Source organism: Heterodontus francisci, chromosome 6 (genome assembly GCF_036365525.1).
Source record: "Heterodontus francisci isolate sHetFra1 chromosome 6, sHetFra1.hap1, whole genome shotgun sequence".
In the NCBI taxonomy this organism is placed as follows: Eukaryota; Metazoa; Chordata; class Chondrichthyes; order Heterodontiformes; family Heterodontidae; genus Heterodontus; species Heterodontus francisci.
Window position 1 is genome coordinate 96,256,551 of NC_090376.1, and position 23,070 is coordinate 96,279,620.

The 23,070-nt window shown below is 41.4% G+C and overlaps 1 protein-coding gene across 1 annotated transcript in view; it reads left to right on the forward strand.

The window, feature by feature from the left end:
• ercc5 (excision repair cross-complementation group 5) overlaps positions 1 to 23,070 on the forward strand; it is a 182,313-nt gene that overhangs the window by 3,055 nt on the left and 156,188 nt on the right. Inside the window, exon 2 of the mRNA XM_068034427.1 lies at positions 4,419 to 5,082. Within this exon, the coding sequence (XP_067890528.1) occupies positions 4,554 to 5,082 (529 nt within the window). The 5' untranslated portion in view covers positions 4,419 to 4,553. The remainder of the gene's footprint in view (positions 1 to 4,418; positions 5,083 to 23,070) is intronic.

The window sequence follows — 23,070 nt, forward strand, 5'->3', positions numbered from 1 at the left end:
TGAAGCCTCTCTGCATCCTCCTCACAACTCACCCTCGTACCCAGTTTTGTGTCATCTGCAAATTTAGAGATATTACATTTAGTTCCCTCATCTAAATCATTAATGTATATTGTGAATAGCTGGGGTCCTAGCACCGATCCTTGCGGTACTCCACTAGTCACTGCCTGCCATTCGGAAAAAGACCCATTTATCCCTACTCTTTGTTTCTTGTCCGCCAACCAATTTTCCATCCATCGCAATACACTACCCCCAATCCCATGCGCTTTAATTTTACATGCTAATCTCTTATGTGGGACTTTGTCGAAAGCCTTCTGAAAGTCCAAATAAACCACATCCACTGGCTCCCCCTCAACAACTCTACTAGTTACATCCTCGAAGAATTCTAGTAGATTTGTCAAGCATGATTTCCTTTTCGTAAATCCATTCTGACTCTGCCTGATTCTGCCACTGTTCTCTAAGTGCTGTGCTATAAAATCTTTGATAATGGACTCTAGAATTTTCCCCACTACCGATGTCAGGCTGACTGGTCTATAATTCCCTGCTTTCTCTCTACCTCCATTTTTAAATAGTGGGGTTACATTAGCTACCCTCCAATCTGTAGGAACTGTTCCAGAGTCTATAGAATCTTGGAAGATGACCATCAATTCTTCCTCTATTTCCAGGGCCACTTCCTTAAGTACTCTGGGATGCATAGCATCAGGCCCAGGCGATTTATCGGCCTTCAATCCCATCAATTTCCCCAACACCATTTCTCTACCAGTACTGATTTCTTTCAGTTCCTTTCTCTCACGAAGCCCTGTGTTCCCCAACATTTCTGATATTTGTGTCCTCCTTTGTGAAGACAGAACCAAAGTATGCATATAGTTGGTCAGCCATTTCTTTATTCCCCATAATAAATTCCCCTGTTTCTGACTGTAAGGGACCTACATTTGTCTTCACCAATCTTTTTCTCTTCACATACCTATAGAAACTTTTACAGTCAGTTTTTATGTTCCCCGCAAGCTTGCTCTCGTACTCTATTTTCCCCTTCTTAAGCAATCCCTTGGTCCTCCTTTGCTGAATTCTAAACTGCTCCCAATCCTCAGGTCTGTTGTTTTTCCTGGCAAATTTATATGCCTCTTCCTTGGATCTAATGCTATCTCTAATTTCCTTTGTAAGCCATGGTTTGGCTACCTTTCCTGTTTTACTTTTGCGCCTTGCGCCAGACAGGGATAAACAATTGTTGCAGTTCATCCATGTGCTCTTTAAATGTTTGCCATTGCCTATCCACCGTCATCCCTTTGACTAACGTTTCCCAATCCATCATGGCCAACTCGCGCCACATACCTTCATAGTTTCCTTTACTAAGATTCAGGACCCTTGTCTCAGAATCAGCTACGTCACTCTCCATCTTGATGAAGAATTCTATCATATTATGGTCGCTCGTCCCCAAGGGGTCTCACACCACTAGATTGTAAATTATTCTTCTCTCATTACACAATACCCAGTCTAGGATGGCCTCTTCTCTAGGTGGTCCCTCAACATATTGGTCCAGAAAACCATCCCATATACACTTCAAGAAGTCCTCCTTTATGGTATTGTGACTAATTTGATTTGCCCAATCTATATGCAGATGAAAGTCACCCATAATTACAGATGTTCCTTTATCACATGCATCTCTGATTTCCTATTTCATGCCATTCCCAATATCATCACTACAGTTTTTTGCCCCTTAGTGTTTCTCAGCTCTACCCATACAGATTCCACATCGTCAGAGCTAATATCTTTCCTCACTGTTGCGTTAATTTCCTCTTTAACCAGCAATGCAACTCCACAGCCTTTTGCTTTTTGTCTGTCCTTCCTAAATAATGAATATTCCTGGATGTTCATTTCCCATCCCTGGTCATCTTGCAGCCATGTCTCCGTAATCCCGACTATATCATACCTGTTTACATCTATTTACGCGATTAATTCATCCACTTTATTGCAAATGCTCTGCGCGTTAAGGCATAAAGCCTTAAGGCTTGTCTTTTTAACATTACTTGTCCCCTTCCCACTATTTTTCACTGTGGCCCTGTTTGATTCTGGCCCTTAACTTCTCTGCCTATCACTTTTCTTATTCCCCTTACTGTCTTTTGTTCTTGTCTTTGATCCCCCCTCCTCTGACTCCTTGCAAAGTTTCCCAGCCCCCTGCCATTTTAGTTTAAACACTCCCCAACCACTCTAGCAAATACTCCCCCGAGGACATCAGTCCCCGTCCTGCCCAGGTGTAACCCGTCCAGTTTGTACTGGTCCCACTTCCCCCAGAACTGGTCCTAATGCCCCAGGAATCTAAAACCCTCCCCCTCACACCATCTCTTCAGCCACGTATTCATCCGATATATCCTGCTATTTCTACTCTGACTAGCACCTGGCACTGGTAGTAATCCTGAGATCGCTACCTTTGAGGTCCTGCTTTTCAACTTACTTCCTAGCTCCCTATATTCTGCTTTTAGGACCGCATCCTTTTTTTTTTTTACCTATGTCGTTTGTACCAATGTGTACCACGACCACTGGCTGTTCACCCTCCCCCTTCAGAATGTCCTGTAATTGCTCTGAGACATCCTTGACCCTAGCACCAGGGAGGCAACATACCATCCTGGAGTCTCTTTTGTGGCCACAGAAACGCCTATCTATTCCCCTTACAATTGAATCCCCTATAACTATTGCATTCCCACATTTTTTACTCCTCCCCTGTGTAGCAGAGCCAACCGTGGTGCAACAAATTGGGCTGTTGCTGCTTTCCCCTGAGAGGCTATTCCCCCCAACAGTATCCAAAGCAGTATACCTGTTTTGCAGGGGAATAGCCACAGGAGATTCCTGAACTGCCTGCCTAGTCCTCTTGCTCTGCCTGGTGGTCACCAATCCCCTCCTGCCTGTGGGGTCTGAGCCTGCAGTGTGACCACCTCTCTATACGTGCTATCCACGATACATTCCACCTCGTGGATGCTCCACGTGTCCCCAGCTGCCGCTCCAGCTCCGAAACCCAAGCTTCCAGGAGTTGCAGCTGGAGACACTTCCTGCACACATGCTGATCCCGGGCACTGGAATTGTTCCCGGCTTCCGACATGGAGCTCGAGGAGCACACCCCGGCTTTGAGCTCTCCTTAACCCTTTAAATTAAATTAAACCTTCTGGAAGATCTTAATGTCCAATAACATCAGTTACTCTAGGGCCCTTCTTCCCTGGTCCTCGTTACTACAGAACTCCCTAAAAAAATAAACTACTTACTATATTTGAAATAAACTTTTAAACTTTTCTTACCTGAGATACTTACCCAGCTATTTAGAGCTATTCCCTAACAGCAGTGACTCGCCAATCAATCACTTTGTAGCTCTCTTGTGATGTCACTGTTGGCTTGTTTTTTCAAAACTCCGGCGGGCTGCTGCTGCACTTTTAAACTCTGCCGGTCTCACTCAGTTTCGCTGCTTCCCGCTGCACTTTTAAACTCTGCCGGTCTCCCTCAGTCTCAGTGCAGGAGTGGGATACGAAGCCGTTGCAGCTGATTTTCTGAATGCGATTGGGTAGAAAGGAATGGAACTCAAAAATGAGGGCAATCCCACCCGATTGGACAACGGAGGAGAGATGTTGAAGGAGGCTGGTGTGGTCAGCTGCGCCAAAGACTGCAGTCAGGCCAAGAAGGATAAGGAGCAATAGTTTACCATGACAGTGACATTGGTTGTCATTGGTGACTAGGGAATGGGCCGTTTCAGTGCTGTGGCAGGGGTGGAAACCCGATTGGAGAGATTCAAACTTTGTGTTGCAGTTCCAGGACTAATGCAAAAGATGTCATTTTAAAATTAAGTTTAGCTGCTTCTAGACAGAAAATAGATGAGGCTGATGCTTCCAGAATCTAATCCTTGATTGCAGTTACTGAAAGTCATGATAAACCAGGTGGAAAAAGGCTCTGTTTTGCAGATTAGTTGTTGCAAAATATGTCGCTTCAACAAAATAATTTGGGATGGATGTTTTTCTGGAGATTTCTGATAGTGATTATCCTGACTAAGAGCTACGTTTTAATTTTACTCTGACACGATTTCAGACTAACAGTCTGAAAAAATTTATTTATTTCCAGTCAACCTTCCAGCACAATCAAATGGGGGTAAATAAGTGCTCCATCTCCAGGGATAGTTGTGTCATAATATTTACTAGTTTAGTTAATTCAGACATAAAGTCCACGTCAATGAAGAATTGCTGTTGCTTTCCGATGATTTGGACAATATGGTTCACAGTTATGAAATATTAGAATGCTCCGTACATTCCAGAATATGAATGAATTCATCTTCAGGTTTACAATGTTTTCTGTCATAGGTGTACTCTGAATATATACTGAAAGATATTGTATTTTGTTTGCTTTCATTGTATTTTAAATTCATTCTTATTCATTATATTTTCTTTTAGATTCTAATGGTGTCGAAGCATGAGTACCTTGAGATGAAATGCATGAAATATAAAAACAAATATCTAGTTGATTACGGTTATTTAAGGAAGGCCACTTCAGTCTACCAAAGACCAGATTCCTACTAGCAACATTCAATGCCCAACTCTGTCGAAAATCAACCACCAAAGCCTACTGGAAACATAAAGAGTATCAATGTTATTGATGAGCTTGCTGCTGGTGACCCACCAGGAACTTCTGATTCAAATCTGTTCTCCTGTTATGGTACTCCATCATTCAATCTAAGTTCCACTGCAACAGGACATGGGCCATGGATGTTTCCTGTGGTCCGGGCTCGGGAAGTGTTTTACAATGTCTGTTCAGATTACGGTTTACTAAATAAGGCCACCATTATTGCCAGAACGCCATGTACTTCCAGTGACCCTACTCCAATACAAGGTGGAACTTCTTCAATAGATTGTCCAGCACAAGATGGAATTTCTTCAGTAGATTGTCCAGCACATAATTCTAGTTATGTTGACATTCAAGTTGATCCTCCAGATGTAACCCATAGAGGTAATGCAGAAATGGGTGCTCTGCCTGTCAGCCATGGGAAACAGCTGCTTGCCTGGGAGATAGATACGTCAGATTTTAATGTAGTAACATCTAAATTGAAAAGTAGAACAGGTGAGAAAATCCCACAAACAATAAATAACTAACTTAGTTCAGTTCTTAACCAAAGATAAATGGCTGCATTGCAGTATGCTTTGAGTTGGAAAGATTATTTTTGGAAGTCTTTCTCAAGAACTGAAGGCTATCTGACTCCTTACCTCCAATGCATTCTTCTTTTTAATATAATGTTATCGTTAATGCCATTCAATGATCCTTCTTATATAATAATTCCCATATAGGGAACTTTTGTTTTTAATATGCCTACTTTCCACACAGGTTGTGAGGGTGATTTGTGTTTATGACTGTCTATCTGACCATAATTGTTCACTTGTCAACTTAATTTGGAAAGGAAGCGCTGAGGCAAACATTCTAATTTTCACACTGCTCTTTGACCTTTTATCACATTTTTTCCAAATTCAAAGCATCTCCTGTCCAGTTTTATCTATATAGTTGACAATTCAGTTACTGGATGGTAACTTGAAATTGGTTTTCTTTTCACCATTTCTAAGTAGCAAAAGTGAAATTGTTACTTAATTGTGAATACATTTCAACTATTATTCCTTTCCACTTTGTACTGATTTATTCTAGCCATCCTTGTGTGAGAGCATCTCTTTCACGCTATAAATTATAAACTGATAATGTGGTCATTTATTCACTTTGTAAAACTACCCCCCTCCCCCAATAACTCATTTTCATTTAAGTAATTAAACTTTTATTGTGGGGATACACAGGATATGCAAGTCCTCAGATTACATTTTACTTTTAGAAACAAAGGAGTCATGGCATCTCAATCTGAATAATTGAACAGGGTTTTAAGATGATTGTCGACTATTTCATGATACTTAATTAGAGAGACGAGTGCTGTTGTAAAAGGCATGACTTCACTAATCTTACTTCCCCTCTACCTGCTATTGCTGAAATTCCAGTGATCCCGTCGATTGAGATGAGGCATTAAATTTCAGACACTAAAATGCCAGATGGTTAATTTGGGTTTAATGTACAATAAATTAATGAATTGTGTATACTGCTAGAATGCAAGATATCCTGAAAACATCCACAGCTGATTAAACTGCAATAGAAATGCCACATTTTTTTCTTCATTTAATTCTTCTTAAAATCGATCATATAAATACATTTTTAGAAACATTGAAAAGTTATGGCACAGAAAGAAGCCATTCGGCCCATCGTGTCTGTGCTGGCTGAAGAAAAGAGCTATCCAGCCTGATCTCACCTTCCAGCTTTTGGTCCATAGCCTTGTAGGTTACGGCACTTAAAGTGCATATTCAACTATTTTTAAACTGTGATAAGGATTTCTGCTTTTACCGCCCTTTTGGGCAGTGAGTTCCAAACCTCCGCCATCCTCTGGGTGAAAAAAATTCTCCACAGCTCCCCTGTAATCCTTCCACCAATTACTTCAAATCTGTAACTCCTGGTTATTGACCTCTGCTCAAGGAAATAAGTCCCTCTTATTCACTGTACCTAGGCCTCTTATAATTTTGTACACCTCAATTAAATCTCCCCTCAGCTTCCTCTGTTCCAAAGGGAACAACCCCAGCCTGTCCAATCTTTCCTCATAACTAAAATTCTCCATTCCTGGCAACATCCTTGTAAATCTCCTCTGTACTCTTGTCTAGTGCGATCACATCCTTCCTGTAATGCAGTGACCAGAACTGTACACAGTCCTCTAGCTGTGGCCTATCCCATATGCCTTCTTAACCACCCTATCTACCTGTCTTGTTATCTTCGGGGTGGGCATGCACTCCCAAGGTCCTCCTGTTCCTCTGCACTTCTCAGCATCCGACCATTTATTGTGTACTTCCTTGTTTGTCCTCCCCAAATGTGTTACCTCACTTTTCCAGATTGAATTCCATTTGCCCCTTTTCTGCCCACCTGACCAGTCCATTGATACCTTCCTTCAGTCTACAGCTTTCTTCCTCACTATCAACCACACAGCCAATTTTTGAATCATCTGCAAACTTCATCATACCCTCTTCATTTAAGTCTAAATCATCGACATACACCACAAAAAGCAAGGAATCTAACATTGAGCCCTGCAGAACCCAAATGGAAACGTCATTCCAGTCATTAAAAACCTCATAGGCCATTACCCTTTACTTCCTACCACTGAGCCAATTTTGGATCCAACTTGCCTTTCCCACGAATCCCATGGGCTTTTACTTTTCTGATCAGTCTGACATGTAGGACCTTGTCAAAAGCCTGTTGAAATCCATGTAGACTGCATCAAACCTGCTCCCCTAATCGATCCTCCTTGTTACCATCTCAAAGGTGAGACGTGACCCTCCCGATAATAAGTCCATGCTGATTGTCCTTGACTAATACGTGCCTTTCTAAATGACAATTTATACTGTCTCTCAGAATTTTTTCCAATAATTTGTCCACCACTGAGGTTAGGCTGGCCTGTATATAATTATTCAGTCTATCCCTTTCTCTCTTTTTAAATAACGGTACAACGTTAGCAGTTCTCTCGCACCACACCTGTAGCCAGACAGAATTGGAAAATGATGTTCAGAGCCTCCACTATTTCTTTCCTTGCTTCTCTTAACAGCCTGGGATACATTTTATCCTAGCCTAGTGATTTATCTACTTTTAATGATGTTAAGCCCCTTAATATTTCCTATCTCACTACGTTTATCCCATCCAATATTTCAAGCTGCTCATTCTTAACTGCATCGCTCTCCCCTATTGTGAAGATGAATGCAAAATATTTGTTGAGAACTATGCCCACGATTTCCACTTCCACATGCAGGTTACCTTTCTGATGTCTAATAAGCCCTACTCTTTCATTAGTTATCCTCATGCTTTTTATATATTGTTATGACCAGGTGAGAAAGGTGTCTAGGGATCTTTTGCTGTCTTCACCTGGTCTTATCCTAACAGGGTTTAATTTTTAAACACACTGTGTTTTGAGCTCCCCCTTTATGAATCCTTGTTCACAGCTTTCCAATTATAAGGCAAAGAAATTAGCACACCAGGTTTTTCTCAGGTTTAAAGAAGGAAAGTGAAATTTATTAAACATTAAACTCTAATACTACAGTTAACGCCTACGGATATACGATGCGCCCACGCTAGCATGCACACGCGATACACACATGCAAATAGGGACAGAAAAGAGAAGAAAATAAAATGGAGAGGTATGAGGCAATTTCAGAAGAGTTTCTTGTTTACTGTGCTGTGTTTCCAGCTCTCCGTAGAATCCTTGATTGTAGACAGCTCTTGTTTTTTGTTGGGGCCCAGTATTATTCTTAAACCTTGTTCATTGTAGGAGACTTTGCTCTCTTAGTTGCCTTCATATGTCTTCAGTGGTTTCCGATGCTGGTGTGAGCGAAATGAGAGCAGACAGGAAAGAGGTGTTCTCAGTCCAGGAGAAGAGTACCTTCAGGTTACAAATTCCCTGTTGGAAGTTCAAATTCAAAACTCCAACGGTCGGTCAGTTATGTGACCAAAACGGGTCTGACCACTTCTTCTGTCTATTTGGCCATCTTAGTAATTAAACTGGACTGCTTCGATGTCCGGTAATCAAAAGTCCATTGTTGGTTGAATGTGTCGGGGAATGTCCCTTGTTCTAGCACTGTAACTATGCAAATGTCTTTCCAGTCAGTGGCTTGCAATTATAAGTTTTAATGTTCATGTGGCGAAATAATGTGTGCCTCAGTCTTGCCTGACAATATTTAGAAAACATTTTGGGTTTTCCTTGATTTTACTTACTGATATTTTTTCATGGCTTCCTTTGCTTTCTTAATTTCCTCTTTAATTTCACCCTGCACTTTTTATACTCCACTAGGCTTTCTGCGTATTGAGGTCTCGGTATCTGGCATAAACCCCTTTTTGTGTCTTATCCTACTCTGTATGCTCTTTGACAAACAGGGTGATCTAGATTTAGCAGTCTATCCTTTTCCTTTGTGGCATGTATTTGTTCTGAACCCTATCTGTCTCTTTCTGAAATGCCTCCCACTGCTCTGACACTGATTTACCCTCAAGTAGCTGTTTCCAGTCTACTTTTGCCAAATCTCATATCAGCTTCGTAAAATTAGCCTTTCCCCAATTTAGAACTTTTACTCCTGCTCTATCTTTGTCCTTTTCCATAACTACAATAAATCTAGTGGAGTTATGATCAATATGACAAAAATGCTTTCCCACTCATATCTTCTTTCCACCTGCCCAGCTTCATTCCCTAAAACTAAGTCCAGAACTGTTCCTTCTCTTATTTGGCTTGCTATGTACTGGCGAAAAATTTTCTTTTGAATGCATTTTAAGAATTTTGGGCTGGATTTTGTGCAGCTGGTGAGGCTCCTGGCACTGGGCCAAAAAGCCGGGGGATCCCCCACCACGGCCTTTTAGAGTCTCCCAACATGATCCTCCGTTGTACCGGAAGTGACGTTTCCAGCACCGGGATCTCTGTCCCTTTAAACATGGGGAACCTGCCTCCGAGAGCTGCCAGCCAATCACAGGGCTGGCAGCTCCCCCGTATCGGGAGCGCCACTGGGAGAGGTGGCCACTGCTTGTACTGCAGAGGCCTTGGACCCAAGCCCAACGCTGAAGACCTGGACCAGGTAAGTGAGGTGGGGTCACTGGGGCCAGTTTGGAAGGCTCAGGCGAGGTGGGGTGGGCATGAGGTCTGTGTGGGGGTGGTGGGGGGGTCCATGAAGGTTGAGGTTTTGCCAGTGAAGGGGTCTTCCATGGGCCACAGATTGCCACAGGGAAGGCGCCTTGTATTACAAAGCGGAGGCCCTCCCCCACCCCCACCCACTGCTGGTTACATCCCAGCGGAGGGGGAAAGAGGCCCTTAATTGGCCGGTAATAGGTCACTTAAGGGCTTCCATTTAAAGGCCTGCTTAGGTCTGCAAAAAAAAAAACAACCCAAGCACGACAGAACCACATCCGACCTGAGCCCAACCAGGCCCCAGTCCTTCCATTTTTTTCCCGCGCCTGACCCGATCCAACCATCAGTTAACTTACCTTCCATTTTTCACTTTGTTGCTGATCTGCACAAGCTTAAAATAACTAAATAAAAACCTTTCTCGTCAAAAAATTACATTAACAGTGAAGCCACTTACCTGTGATGGGGCGTGCCCGATCCGGCCCGACCTGAGCCCGAATGCCAGACCCAGAAGTGCAAACTGACCCAACCCGAACCCGACATATGTCGTCGGGTCCGTGTCGGATAGCAGGCCTTTACTTCCATTAGCCTCTGGGCGGGAAAATTGCCCCTAGCAAAATCGCTTGGTGACAGAGTGATGACGGATTCTCCACCTCCTGTTGAGATTCTGTGGGCTCCCCAACCTCTGACCCCATCTCGGGGGGGCCCCATAAAATCCAGCCCTTTGTGTGCTCTGTGCCTTTTACAGTGGTTTTATCCCAGTTAATATTAGGATAGTTGAAATACCCTACTATTACTACCCTATTGTTTCTGCACTTCTTGGCAATTTGCCAACACATTTGCTCTTCTATCTCCCTCTGGCTGTTTGGAATCTATAGTTTTCTTCCAGCAGTGTAATTGTCCATTTTTTTTTGTACCTCAGTTTAACCCATATGGCCTCATTTGATGATCCTTCTAGCATGTCATCCCTCCTCACAGCTGTGATTGTTTCTTTAGCCAGTATTGCGACTCCCCCCTCCTTTATTTATCTCGCTTCTCTATCACATCTGAAAACCCTGTAACTGGGAATGTTGAGCTGCCATTCCTGCCCTTTTAGCCATGTTTCAGTAATAGCTATGATATACTACTTCCAAGTGTCTGTTGCGGCCTCAGTCAAATTGCCTTATTCACTAAACTCCTTGCATTAAAGTATATACTATTAATCACGGAATGACTACTTTTGTTGGTTGTCTATTTTCCAACCTTTATTTGCTGTGCCTTCTATACTTGCTTACTAATTTTCTGCCTTTCATTTCTAGCTTTGATCCTTCTCAATCTGTACTCAGTTTCCCATCCTCCTGCCAAGCTAGTTTAGGTGTTAAAAATCCAACATGTAAAGAACTAGTCTTTGCCATTTCAACTACAACAGCATATTTATGTTATGAATAATTGGCACAATTGAAGCCTTCATAAAATACTTTTCATACTCAAGACGAAAGTTAGATCTCTGTGAACCTATGAGTAACCTATCTTAGGTAACCTCTGGTTGCGAATGCTGAATGAAGAATAGATCTGTTTTGTTATTTCTGGATTTATTGGTAGGATTTTCACTATGCACCCAGTTGTGAAGGTACTGGAGAGCACTGTTGCGCGTGGGGCCACACTCCCTGTAAGGATTCAGTTTAAAAAATAAATGTACGACATCCTGAAATGTATATCAAAATTAAGTATAAACCAGGACCCAAATGAGAATGTAGTACTGTATGGTGTGTTTTTAAGAAAATAAGAATACAATGGCACTGAGCATTGGAAGTTCAATATGCTGGAATGCTGATAACATGATTTCATAGCCACAGCTTTCCAGCCACTAAGTTACCAAGATACAATAAAGGTCAGATGATTTTCCCACTTGGCAGAGGAGAAATTGGGGGAAAAAATCATTCCAAGTTGTTCTTGTGGATCTTATAGCCACCAATCACAAAATGGCATTGCCAGGGAGCTGGTTAACAAGTTCCAAAACGGCTGTTATTAAAGGACAATCTGTAAAGTGAATGGTGCCAAGGATGACCTGCATGGAGCTGATATGAAGCAGTCCAGTGTGAGAAGTGGGTTTAGAAGGTGCAATCGAAGGAGCTTTGGCGTGTGGCTGCAGTACATCTTGTAGATAATACACACTGCTGCTTTTGGAGCTTCTTGAGTGTAGTTGGAGCTGCACTGATCCAGGGAGTGGAGAGTATTCCATCACACTCCTCACTTATGCCTTGTAGATGGTGGACAGGCTTTGGGAAGTCAGTACAGGAGTTACTCGCTACAGAATTCCCAGCCTTTGCCCTCCTCTTGTAGCCACAGTATTTTTATGACTTCTCCAGTTAAGCTTTTGATCAATAGTAACCCCCAGGATGTTGATGGAGGGGTATTCAGCGATGGTAATGCTGCTGAATATCAAGGGAAGATGGTTAGATTCTCTCTTATTGGAGATGGTCATTGCCTGGCATTTGTGCAGCATGAATGTCACTTGCCACTTTCAGCCCAAGTCTGAATGTTGTCCAGATCTTGCTGCAAGTGGGCACAGACTACTTCAGTATCTATTTTTATGATTGGAAGTGCAGAACATGTCAGACTTTAGCTATATCAACTTGGATGTTGCTAGTGATAGTGATAGTGAAATGTCAGTTCCGAGTAACTGACAAGACCAGTAGGAAACTGTTTCTATTCCTACCCTTCAGTACCTTACACTCTTGCTGGTTAGGGTCCACCTGCAGTATCAATCAAGGAATGTCACAGCGCCTATTACCAAAGTGAATTTGAGCATTTGTAAGAAGAGATTAGCTCACAGTAATGTTTCAGAGATGAGATGTACATAAACTGGAAGAATAAAAATTGAGTGTTACTCAGCATCATTCAAGTGCTGAGATTTATTACAGCTTTGTAATGCAGTCCAGAATGCATCCCATAACTAGAAACTTAGTAACTTCTAACTTCTTGAGGGGGAGGGGTGGATATGGAGGTTGAAGGTGTTGTGTCAAAGATAGTTGACTTGCGCCTGTAGTATGGTTAGTTTAAAAGTTGTACCTGTTTATTTCATTGACTGATACAGAGGAGTGTGATCGCTTCTCTAAATTTGTTCTCAAAGAATGTAAAATATTCAAATGTATTGATTACAAATAGTTTCCATCTTGCTACAGCATGGTACAGTGGTATTTCTATTTTCACAGCTGCAACAATCATATACGTTAATACAACAATTCTCACACAAAACAGTGTATCTTTCTTTACAAGAGGTGAACAGTGAGCAGGAGGGATGAATAGACAAGAGGAAACAAAAATGTGGTTAGAGAAGTGTTTTAAGGAAGGTTTTGAAAGCAGTGAGGAAGGTTGTGATGCAGAGGAATTTTGGGAGTTCTAAAGAACGGGGCTGAAAGAGTGGTGCTAATGAAGTGGACTATGGTTCATTTCCAGATCATTCTAAGTGGTTGCGATAGGGCTACACGTCCTTATGTAGCTGGCAACCTGAAAATAGATGTATGAGAGATGCAGTTTTTAATAATACTGTAAAGGAAGTGGGGGGAGGAGATAGCAGAAGGGCTTGCCATAATCTTTCAATATTCCCTGGATATGGGGGAGGTGCTAGAGGATTGGAGAGTGGGAAATGTGACCCCTTTATTCAAGAAAGGGTGTAAGGATAGTCCTAGCAACTACAAGCCAGTTAGATTAACATCAGTGGTGGGTAAGGTTTTAGCAACAATAATCAGAGAAAAAAATCAACAGATACTTAGAGAGGTTCGAGTTAATTAAAGAGAGCCAGCAGAGATTTGTAAAAGAGAGATCATGCTTGACTAATTGAATTTTTTGATGAAATAACAGAGAAGGTTGATGAAGGGAATGTGGTGGATGTTGTCTATATGAATTTTAAGAAAGTGTTTGATGAGGTACCACATAAAAGGCTGAGGCTCATGGAATAGGAGGATCAGTGTCCAACTGGGTAAAAAAAAATCAGCTTAAGGACAGAAAACAGTGAGTCATGGTAATGGTTGTTTTTCAGACTGGAGTATGGTAGTCAGTGGTGTTCCCTTAGGTTCAGTGTTAGGACCACTGCTTTTTTGATATATATAAATGACTTGGATTTGGAATACAGAGTAGAATTTCAAAATTTTCCGATGATACCAAACTTGGAAGAATGGCAAACAGTGAGGATGATATGAACTGCCTACAACAGGATATGGATAGGCTAGCAGAATGGGCTGACAACTGGCAGATGGAATTTAATACTGACAAGTGTGAGTTGATGCATTTTGGCAGAAAGGATAGGGTGAGGCAATATGAACTGAATGGCACAGTTCTAAACAGTATGCAGGAACAGAGGGACCTGGGGGTGCATGTGTATCGATCTTTGAAGGTGGCAGGACATATTGAGAGCGCAGTTAGTAAAGCATATGGGATCCTGGGCTTCATAAATAGAGTTGTTGAGTACAAAAGCAGGGAAGTTATGCTGAAGCTTTATAAAGCTCTGGTTTCTGTTTCAGGTTTGGGGATGACAACATGTTGAAATCACTAAAAAAAGGATGGTAATTCCATTTAAAATAGCAGGGGTAAACCATTTTATTAGTATGGATGTATTTTCCAGTGAAATACCTTTGCTGCTAAGTAAAACGTCTTGTAAAAATGGAATATGGAACATGATAAGGCAGTTATCTTTGCAATTTACACAGTCGGGACATTATTGCATTCCTTTAGTGAGACCTAACATCTCTAAGCAGGATGTTAAAGAGGTATTGATGCCGTCCGGGGGTAGGGATTTAAAGGAGAAAAAGCAAATTATTTCAAAACTACATCGACAATTTGCCGATCCATCATGTCATAGGTTGAAGAGTCTGTTAAAAGACGCTGGGATAATAGATGATGACTACACTAAACGTATCGAGGATATCAGTGAAAAATGTGATAACAGTAAAAGAAAATACAGGAGGAAGCCATTGCGACTCATAGTGAGTCTCCCATTAGCAAGGGACTTTAATGAAGCCTTGGCAATGGACTTGAAAGTATGGGATAAAGACAAAAATATTTTTCTTCTACACTTTAAAGACATGGCAACTAGATTCAGTCTGTCAACGGTAATTTATAGTAAGGACAAAAAAAGTAATAGTGGACAAGATAATGGAAAGTGGATAAGAACGGGACTGCGGACAGGCTAGATTTCTAACTGACAATGGAGGAGAATTTGCCAATGATGAGTTCAGGAGTATGTGTGAAAATATGAATATTGTAGCAATGCACACGGCAGCAGAAAGTCCTTTTATTAATGGGATTTGTGAGAGAAATCATGCTGTGATTGACGAAATGTTCCGAAAAATTTTAGCTGACCAACCAAACTGTAAATTGAAGATTGCTGTGGCGTGGGCAGTACATGCGAAAAACGTGCTTAAATGGTTGGGGGCTACAGTCCCTACCTATCAATTAGTTTATGGCATGAATCCAAAAATATCTTTGGTAATGTGGGATCATCCCCCGGCTTTAGAGAGGACTACAATTAGTTCAATTTTTGTGAAATATTTGAGTGCCATGCATGCAGGAAGAAGAGCATTTATTCAGGTGGAGGTTTCAGAAAAAATCAGGAGAGCTTTGAGGTATCAGATCAGGCCATCAGAAAAGAATTTTAATACCAGGGACACGGTGTATTACAAAAGAGAAGGACAGAAAGAATGGAGAGGCCCAGGAAGAGTTATAGGCACTGATGGCAAAATGGTAATTTTGCAACATGGCAACCAAACCATTGGAGTACATTAATCACAGCTTATTGGCACTAATTATACATTGACAGAATCTGAACAAATGATGGACACTGATGATGCACCATGTACTTCGCATGCACATATGTCGGATCTTTACGAACAACAGATTGTGGCAGATCACAGGCGAACTGAGAGTGGACCAGGTGATAGTGAAGATCAACATAAGGCCATTTATCCCAATGGTCAACTATCGAAAGTTGGGACTAGAGTGACGTATATGCCAGAAAGGGCTAGTGAATGGAGGGAAGCCACCATTATAGGAAGAGCAGGAAAGGCCACAGGGAAATACAAACATTGGCTGAATGTGCAAGACAGGGGACAGGATATCAGACCTATAGATTGGCAGAAGGAGGTGAAAATGTGCAAGGCCAGAAAATGTAGTGTAAGTTCAGACAGTGGGCCTGAAGATGATCATAGTCCAAGGAAAAGGTCACAAACTTGTGAAAGGAAGTCTGGTTGTAGAAGGAACAGTCAAGTAGTAGCAGTCAAGAAAGGGATAGGAAATCTAGTAGGGGACGTGGTTTCACAAGAGCAAAGACCAGAGAGCAGACAAGAAGTAGGAGCCCTTACGATAGAGCTCTAGTGTCTACTAATAAGTTAGATGGTAAGTTGGTAAAGGATGCAAAACAAAAAGAGCTTGAGCGTTGGAGAGAGTTTGGCATATACAAGGAGGTGCCCGACAGAGGACAACCAACATTGTCCCAGAGATGGATCTGTACGGAGAAAGTACTTCCCGATGGTACGTATAAAGCTAAGGCCAGACTTGTAGCCAGGAATTTGAGAAATGACTAGGCGACCAAGAAGTTAAGTAGATTCCCCAACAGCAGGAAAAGTGAGTGTGAGGAATTTCCTCCCCTTTTAGCGATACACTCATGGGATTTTCAGTCCATTGATATCAAAGCAGCATTTTTGCAAGGGGAGAAATTTCAAAGGGAATTATTTTTAAAGCCACCAAATGAAGCTGGAGATATAGAGGGGAAATTATGGAAGTTAAACGAGTGTGTTTATGGGCTAAACGATGCATCCAGGGTGTGGTATTTTTCAGTTAGGTCCATCCTACTAAAAGCTGGTTGTATTCAGCTAAAAGCAGATCCAGCAAAGTTTTATTGGTACTATGAAGAAAAACTAGCAGGCATTTTCTTGATGAATGTAGACAATTTTGTGTGGGGATGATCTTTGGCATTTGAGAAATCTGTGGTAGATAAAGTTATACAGGAATTTAAAATTGGAAGTCAGGCTGCTGGAGCTTTTAAATATATAGGGTCGAATATTAGGCAGACTGAATTGGTCAACAGTCTTACCTAGAGAATGTTAATAGGATCCCAATAAGTTGGGTCAGATCCTCACAAAAGGAAGACTCTGCATCCAAGGAAAAAGCAGACCAGTTAAGGAACTTAATCGGGCAATTAAACTGGTTGTGCACACAAACTAGGCCAGATACTTGTTGTGATGTATTGCGTATTGAGCACCATGCTGAAACATGCTACTGTTTGGGAAGCACTGAAAGCAAATAAGACATTGAATAACTTGAGTTTAGACAAATGTACACTCTAGTTTCCAGCATTGGGTGACCCAGAAGATATGAAATTAGTCATTTTAGCGACGCCTCGCACGCTAATTTTCCTGATGGTTATTCGAGCACAGCAGGGTTCATTATATTTTTGGTGGGAAGAAATGATAAATGTTGTCTGTTAGTCTGGGAATTGAAGAACATAAAGGGGATAGCTAAAAGCGCCTGAGCTGCTTAGACACTTGCACCGATCGGAGGGATAGATATGAGTATATATTTATCGAGTATTTTAAAGGAACTTTTACATAAGGGGCAATCGGAGAAAAATATTCCAATAGAATGCTATATAGATAACCATTCTTTCTGGGACAATGTCCATTTGGCAAAAGGTGTCACGGAAAAGAAGTTGAGGATTGATCTCGCGAGTATAAAAGAAATGTTGGAAAGAAATTTCCAAAATAAAATGGGTAGACTCAAGTCATCAGTTGTCGCATTGTTTTATGCAGCGAGGTTCTTGTTCTAAGAAATTTTTGGATGTCCTCGAAGAGGGCTGTCTTGTGTTAGGATGAGTTAGAAAAACGTGGAAATTTTTTTATGTTAAGATCGCTTGGTGTAATTCTTAAAAAATAAAGGGGGAATATACAGTATGTTAATGGCTGGTGTTGAAGGTTAATGGTATAATAATATAAGATGCAAAAAAGTTATCATTATTTTGTCTCTTTTGTTTTTATACATATATGTATTTAATTTTAAAAAAAAGAGGGGAATGTGTTGGTGCCTAATTTCTGTTAATGGATGTTAAATATCTAGTAGTTGAAGGTAATAGGGTGAACAGGTGTTGGGTGTTGATTAATTAATTGTACTTTGATGTGTATATAAAGAAAAGCCAGCCAGCACTGGCTGGTTGTTGTTCAGAGTGGAGAAGTAAGCTCTGTGGCAAGCAATAAACAGTCTCCACCAAAGCATCCTTAGTCTCAGTGTCTTCTTCACAAACAGGCTTGGAAGTTTCTCTAACACAAAGGACAATTCCATCATCCTAGGTCCAATTTAGTGAACCTTCGCTGTACTGCCTCCAATGCAAGTATATCCTTTCTTAAATGCAGAGACCAAAACTGCACATGGTATTCCAGATGTGGTCCGATGAAAACCCTGTACAATTGCAGCAAGACTTCTTTATTCCTGTACTCCAATCCCCTTGCAATAAAGACCAACATGCCATTTTCCTTCCTAATTGCTTGCTGTACCTCATAGAGTCATAGAGTTATACAGCACAGAAACATCTGACCATCGTGTCTGTGCCGGCCATCAAGCACCTAACTATTCTAATCCCATTTTCCAGCACTTGGCCTGTAGCCTTGTATCTTATGGCATTTCAAGTGCTCATCTAAACAGTTCTTAAATGTTGTGACGATTCCTACCTCTACCACCTCTTCAGGCAGTGCGTTCCAGATTCCAACCACCTTCTGCGTGAAAAAATGTTTCCTCAAATCCCCTCTAAACCTCCTGCATGCTAATTTTTTGCATTCCTTGTACAAGTACATCCAAATCTCTTTGAAAATCAGCACTTACAAGTTTCACACCTTTTTAAAAAAAAAATCTGCTTTTCTATTTTTATGACCAAAGTGAATAACTTCATGCTTTCCTACATTATACTCCATCTGCCATCTTGTTGCCCACTCACTTAACCTGTCTATATCTCTTTGCAGCCTCTCCGTGTCCTCCCTACAGTTTACCTTTCCACCTACCTTTGCATCATGAGCAAACTTCGATACATTACTCGCTGTCTCTTCATCTAAGTCATTAATATAGATTGTAAATAGCTGAGGATTGCGCTACTCCACTGTTCACTGTCTGCCAACATGAAAGTGCCCCGTTTATGCCCACTGTTTACTTCCTGTCTATTACCCAATCCTGTATCCGTGCTAATATATTACGCCAAACTCCATGAGCCCTTATCTTGCCTATTAACCTTTTCTGTGGCACCTTATCGAATGCCTTTTGGAAATTCAGGTATGCTATATCTACTGATTCCCCTTTATTTACCCTACTAGTTACATCTTCAAAAAACTTTAATAAATTTGTCAAACAGAATTTGCTTTTAGTACAACCATGCTGACTTGTTCTAATCAAACTGTTTTTTTCTATGTGCATTGTTAAGACTTCCTTAATAATAGATTCCAACATTTTCCCAATGACTGATAGACTGACTGGCCTGTAGTTCCCTGTTTTCCCTCTCCCTCCTTTCTTGAAAAGCAGTGTAACATTTGCCAACTTTCAATCTGATGGTACCATTCCCATACCTAATGAATTTTGGAAAATCATAGCTAGTACATCCACTATCTCTGCAGCTATCTCTTTTCGAAACCTAGAGCATAGGCCATCAGGTCCTGGGGATTTGTCAGATTTTAAACCCTTAGGTTTCTCCAATACTTTTTCTCTGCTGATATTAATTTCCTTAATTTCCTCACTTTTTAGCCTCTAGGTTACCAACTATTTCTGGTATGAAACTTGTGTCTTCTACTGTGAAGACTGACTCAAATTCTTTGTTCAATGCCTCTGCCATTTCCCCGTGATAACTTTTCCTGTCTCTGCTTCAAAGGGACCAACATTTACTTTAGCGACTCTCTTTATACAGCTATAAAAGCTCTAAAAATCTTTTTATATTACTGGCTAGTTTACTCTTATTCTATTTTTTCCATTTTTGTCAACTTTTTGGTGGCCCTTTGCTGGTTTATAAAACACTCCCAATCAGACTTGCTACTTTTTTTTTTGCAAAATTGTAAGCTGCCTCTTTTAATCCTTAACTTCCTGAGTGAGCCACGGATGGGTCTTTCTTGCTGAGTTTTTGTTTTTCAGCGGAATGTATTTTTGTTGAACATGTTGAATTGTTTCTTTAAATGTTTCCCACTTTTTATTTACCACCATACCTTTTGTCTATTTACCCAGTTTATCTTGGTCAGTTCTCCAGTTTAGGATTCTTGTTTGTGATTGGAATATGTCACTTCCAAACTTAACATAGACTTCAATAGTATTATGATACTATTCCCCAGTGGATCTTTTACTATAATATTACTAATTAACCCTGCTTCATTACACAAAACTAGATCTAAAATAGCTTTATCCCTAGTCAGTTCCACAAGGTATTACTCCAAGAAACTGTCCCAAAAACATTGTACAAACTCACTGTTCCAAATTTCATTGTCCCAGTCTATATGAAGATTTAAATCCCCCACAATTATTACATTGCCTTTGTTACAAGTTCCAATAATTTCTTGTTTAATCTTCTGTCCAACGGTATAACTACTGGTCGGGGGCCTATAAACTACTGCCAGATGTGTTTTTTGATTCTTGCTATTCCTAATTTCCACCCATACCGATTCTACTTCATGATCTTCTGAGGCCAGATCCTTTCTCCCTAACATCCTTATGTGATCCTTTGCTATCAGGGCTAACCCTCCTCCTTTGCCATTCTGTCTGTCTTTCTGAAATATTGTATGCCTAGGAATATTTATTTCCTAACCTTGATCACCATGTAACCATGGGCTGAATTTTACTAGCCCTTCGACGTTGGGGTTCGTGGCGGAGGGACCTGGAAAATTCTTCCTGGAGAGGCCCACCACAATCCCCGACGCCATGAAGGCGTCGCCGCATTTTACTGGCGGCAGGGAGGCCTCAGTGCGGCCCCTCCCACTGCTCAGTGGTGGGACCTTCATTTTAGTATTAAAATTAAGTTAAAATCATTCAAATAACCTACCTCATCCCGGTGACCGTCCCACGCCAATATTCCGGCCACAGGCCGGAACCCCTGCGCCTTCGGAACTCGGAGGGGTGTGGGAGCGGGGAAAACTGCTCTGATTGGTTGTGGGGATGGTAGAAGGCGTTGAGCGTCAAAGGTTCTGAATGTGGAGGGGGTGAATGTTCGCGCCATGATTTGTGGCGCACTATTAAAATCCAGCCCCATGTCTCTGTAGTGGTGATTAGATCTAAATCATTTACCTCTATTTGTGCCACTCGTTCATCTAAATTATTACAGATTCTTCATGCATTCAGATAAAGAATCCTTAATTTTATTTTTTTGCTTCTATTCCCTGCAATGACCTTATTCACTGAGATACAATTTTTGTTAAACTCTCTGTCCCTTCCTACCCCATTCTGTTTGTCTTTACCCACAATGCTATACTGTTCCAATGCCACAAGCTTTCTCTTTGGATTTCTAAATCTCTCTTCACCTAACTCTTCCCCCACTCTGTTAGTTCAGACCCTCTAGCCTTATCTGCTGGTACACTCTTCAGTTTGTATACTCTGTCCCTTTCTGCCACACTCTGATTATCATTACCCTTATTGCTATCTTGCTCTCTTGCCTTTTCCTCTCTCTTGAAATTATCACATCTTCCCTCACTTGATCCCTCGCCCCCACTATTTAGTTTAAAGCTCTCTCTACCGCCCTAGTTATATGACTTGCCAGACCACTGGTCCCAGCATGGTTCAGGTGAACACTGTCCCAGCAGTATAGCTCCCACTTTCCTCAGTATTGGTGCCAGTGTCTCATGAATGGAAACCTATTTCACCACTGCTCAGTGGTGGGACCTTCATTTTTGAGCCACGCATTTAACTCTTTAATCTTATTTACCCTACGCCAATTTGCTCGTGGCCCAGACATTACTATATTTGAGGTTTTCCTTTTTAATTTCACCCCTAGCTGCTCATACTCCCTATGTAGAACCTCTTTCCTAGTCCCGTCTATGTCGTTGGTTGACCACAACAATTGGATCCTTGCCCCTCCCACTGCATGTTCCTCTCCAGCCCTGAGCAGATGGCCCAGCCTCTGGCATTTGGTATGCAACACAGCCTTCTGGCTCTCTCTCGGCTACAGAGAACTGTGTGTGTCCCCCAACTATACTGTCCCCTACTATTACTACATTCCTATTTACCCTCCCTCCCCCCGCTTGAATGGCTTCCTGTACCACGGTGCCATGGTCAGTTCGCTCATCCACCCTGCAGCCCTCACTCTCATCCATATAAGTTGAAAGAACCTCAAACCTTTTGGACAATTGCAAGGGTTGAGGCTCCTCCATTTCTGCCTTCTCGATCTCCTTACCTGCCTTACTTGCAGTTACACCCTCCTGTCCCTGACCACTGACCAAGTGTGACTGCCTTCTGGAACAAAGTGTCCAGGTAACTTTCCTCCTTCCTGATGCATCGCAGTGTCTATGGCTCGGCTCTAGCTCATTGACTGTGAGCCGAAGCTCCTCAAGCTGCAGACACATACTGCAGACTTGTTTGCCGTGGATCACACTGGTGTCCACCAGCTCCCATGCACTGCAGCCTCAACACATCACCTGCCCTGCCATCTTTAATATGTGTTTATTTATTTCTCATAATTAATTAATAAACCCCACTACTACTAAGCCCCACTATTAATAAGCTTTACTACTGCTGGTAAACCTTACTGCTGCTAATAAAAACCTTATCAATAAATTACCTGAGTCTCAGAAGATTCTTATTCTCATCGTTCCATTTAATGTTACACCAACCCCAATTAAAATTCCTTAGCTTAGATAAGAGAAAAAGAGAAAATGTTCACCAACTAGTCACCTTCTTTGATGAAATGTCACACGTCAATTCTTCTTTCTCACTCTGGCGAAGTCTCCACTCCATGCACCCCATATGGTCTACTCCTGCTGTTATTTCTTATGTTATTAGATTTTTCCTTGTAAGTTTCCGATTTTTCTCCAGATGGTAGCTATGTACAAACTGATCAGAAACGTTACTTAGCCATTTCTATTTCTAGGAAGACAAATTGTGTGTAATCATCATGAGTTTTCTAAGTACTTACACTATTGGGAATAGTAGAATGCCAGAATATTTTGATTTGATATTTTGATAACTAGGTTGTTAGTAGCAGACATGTTATTCCCACGATTTGCTGCACCTGAATACAGGGTTGTGAGAAACCTATGTGCAATGTCAATATATTGCATGAACACAGTATTTAATGTGATTCTTTTCAAAATCATTACAGTAATGACACATCCATAATCTACCAATTCATCTGTTGAAATACTTGAGTTTCAAAACTATTTGCTTTGAAGCTACAACAGCTTCAC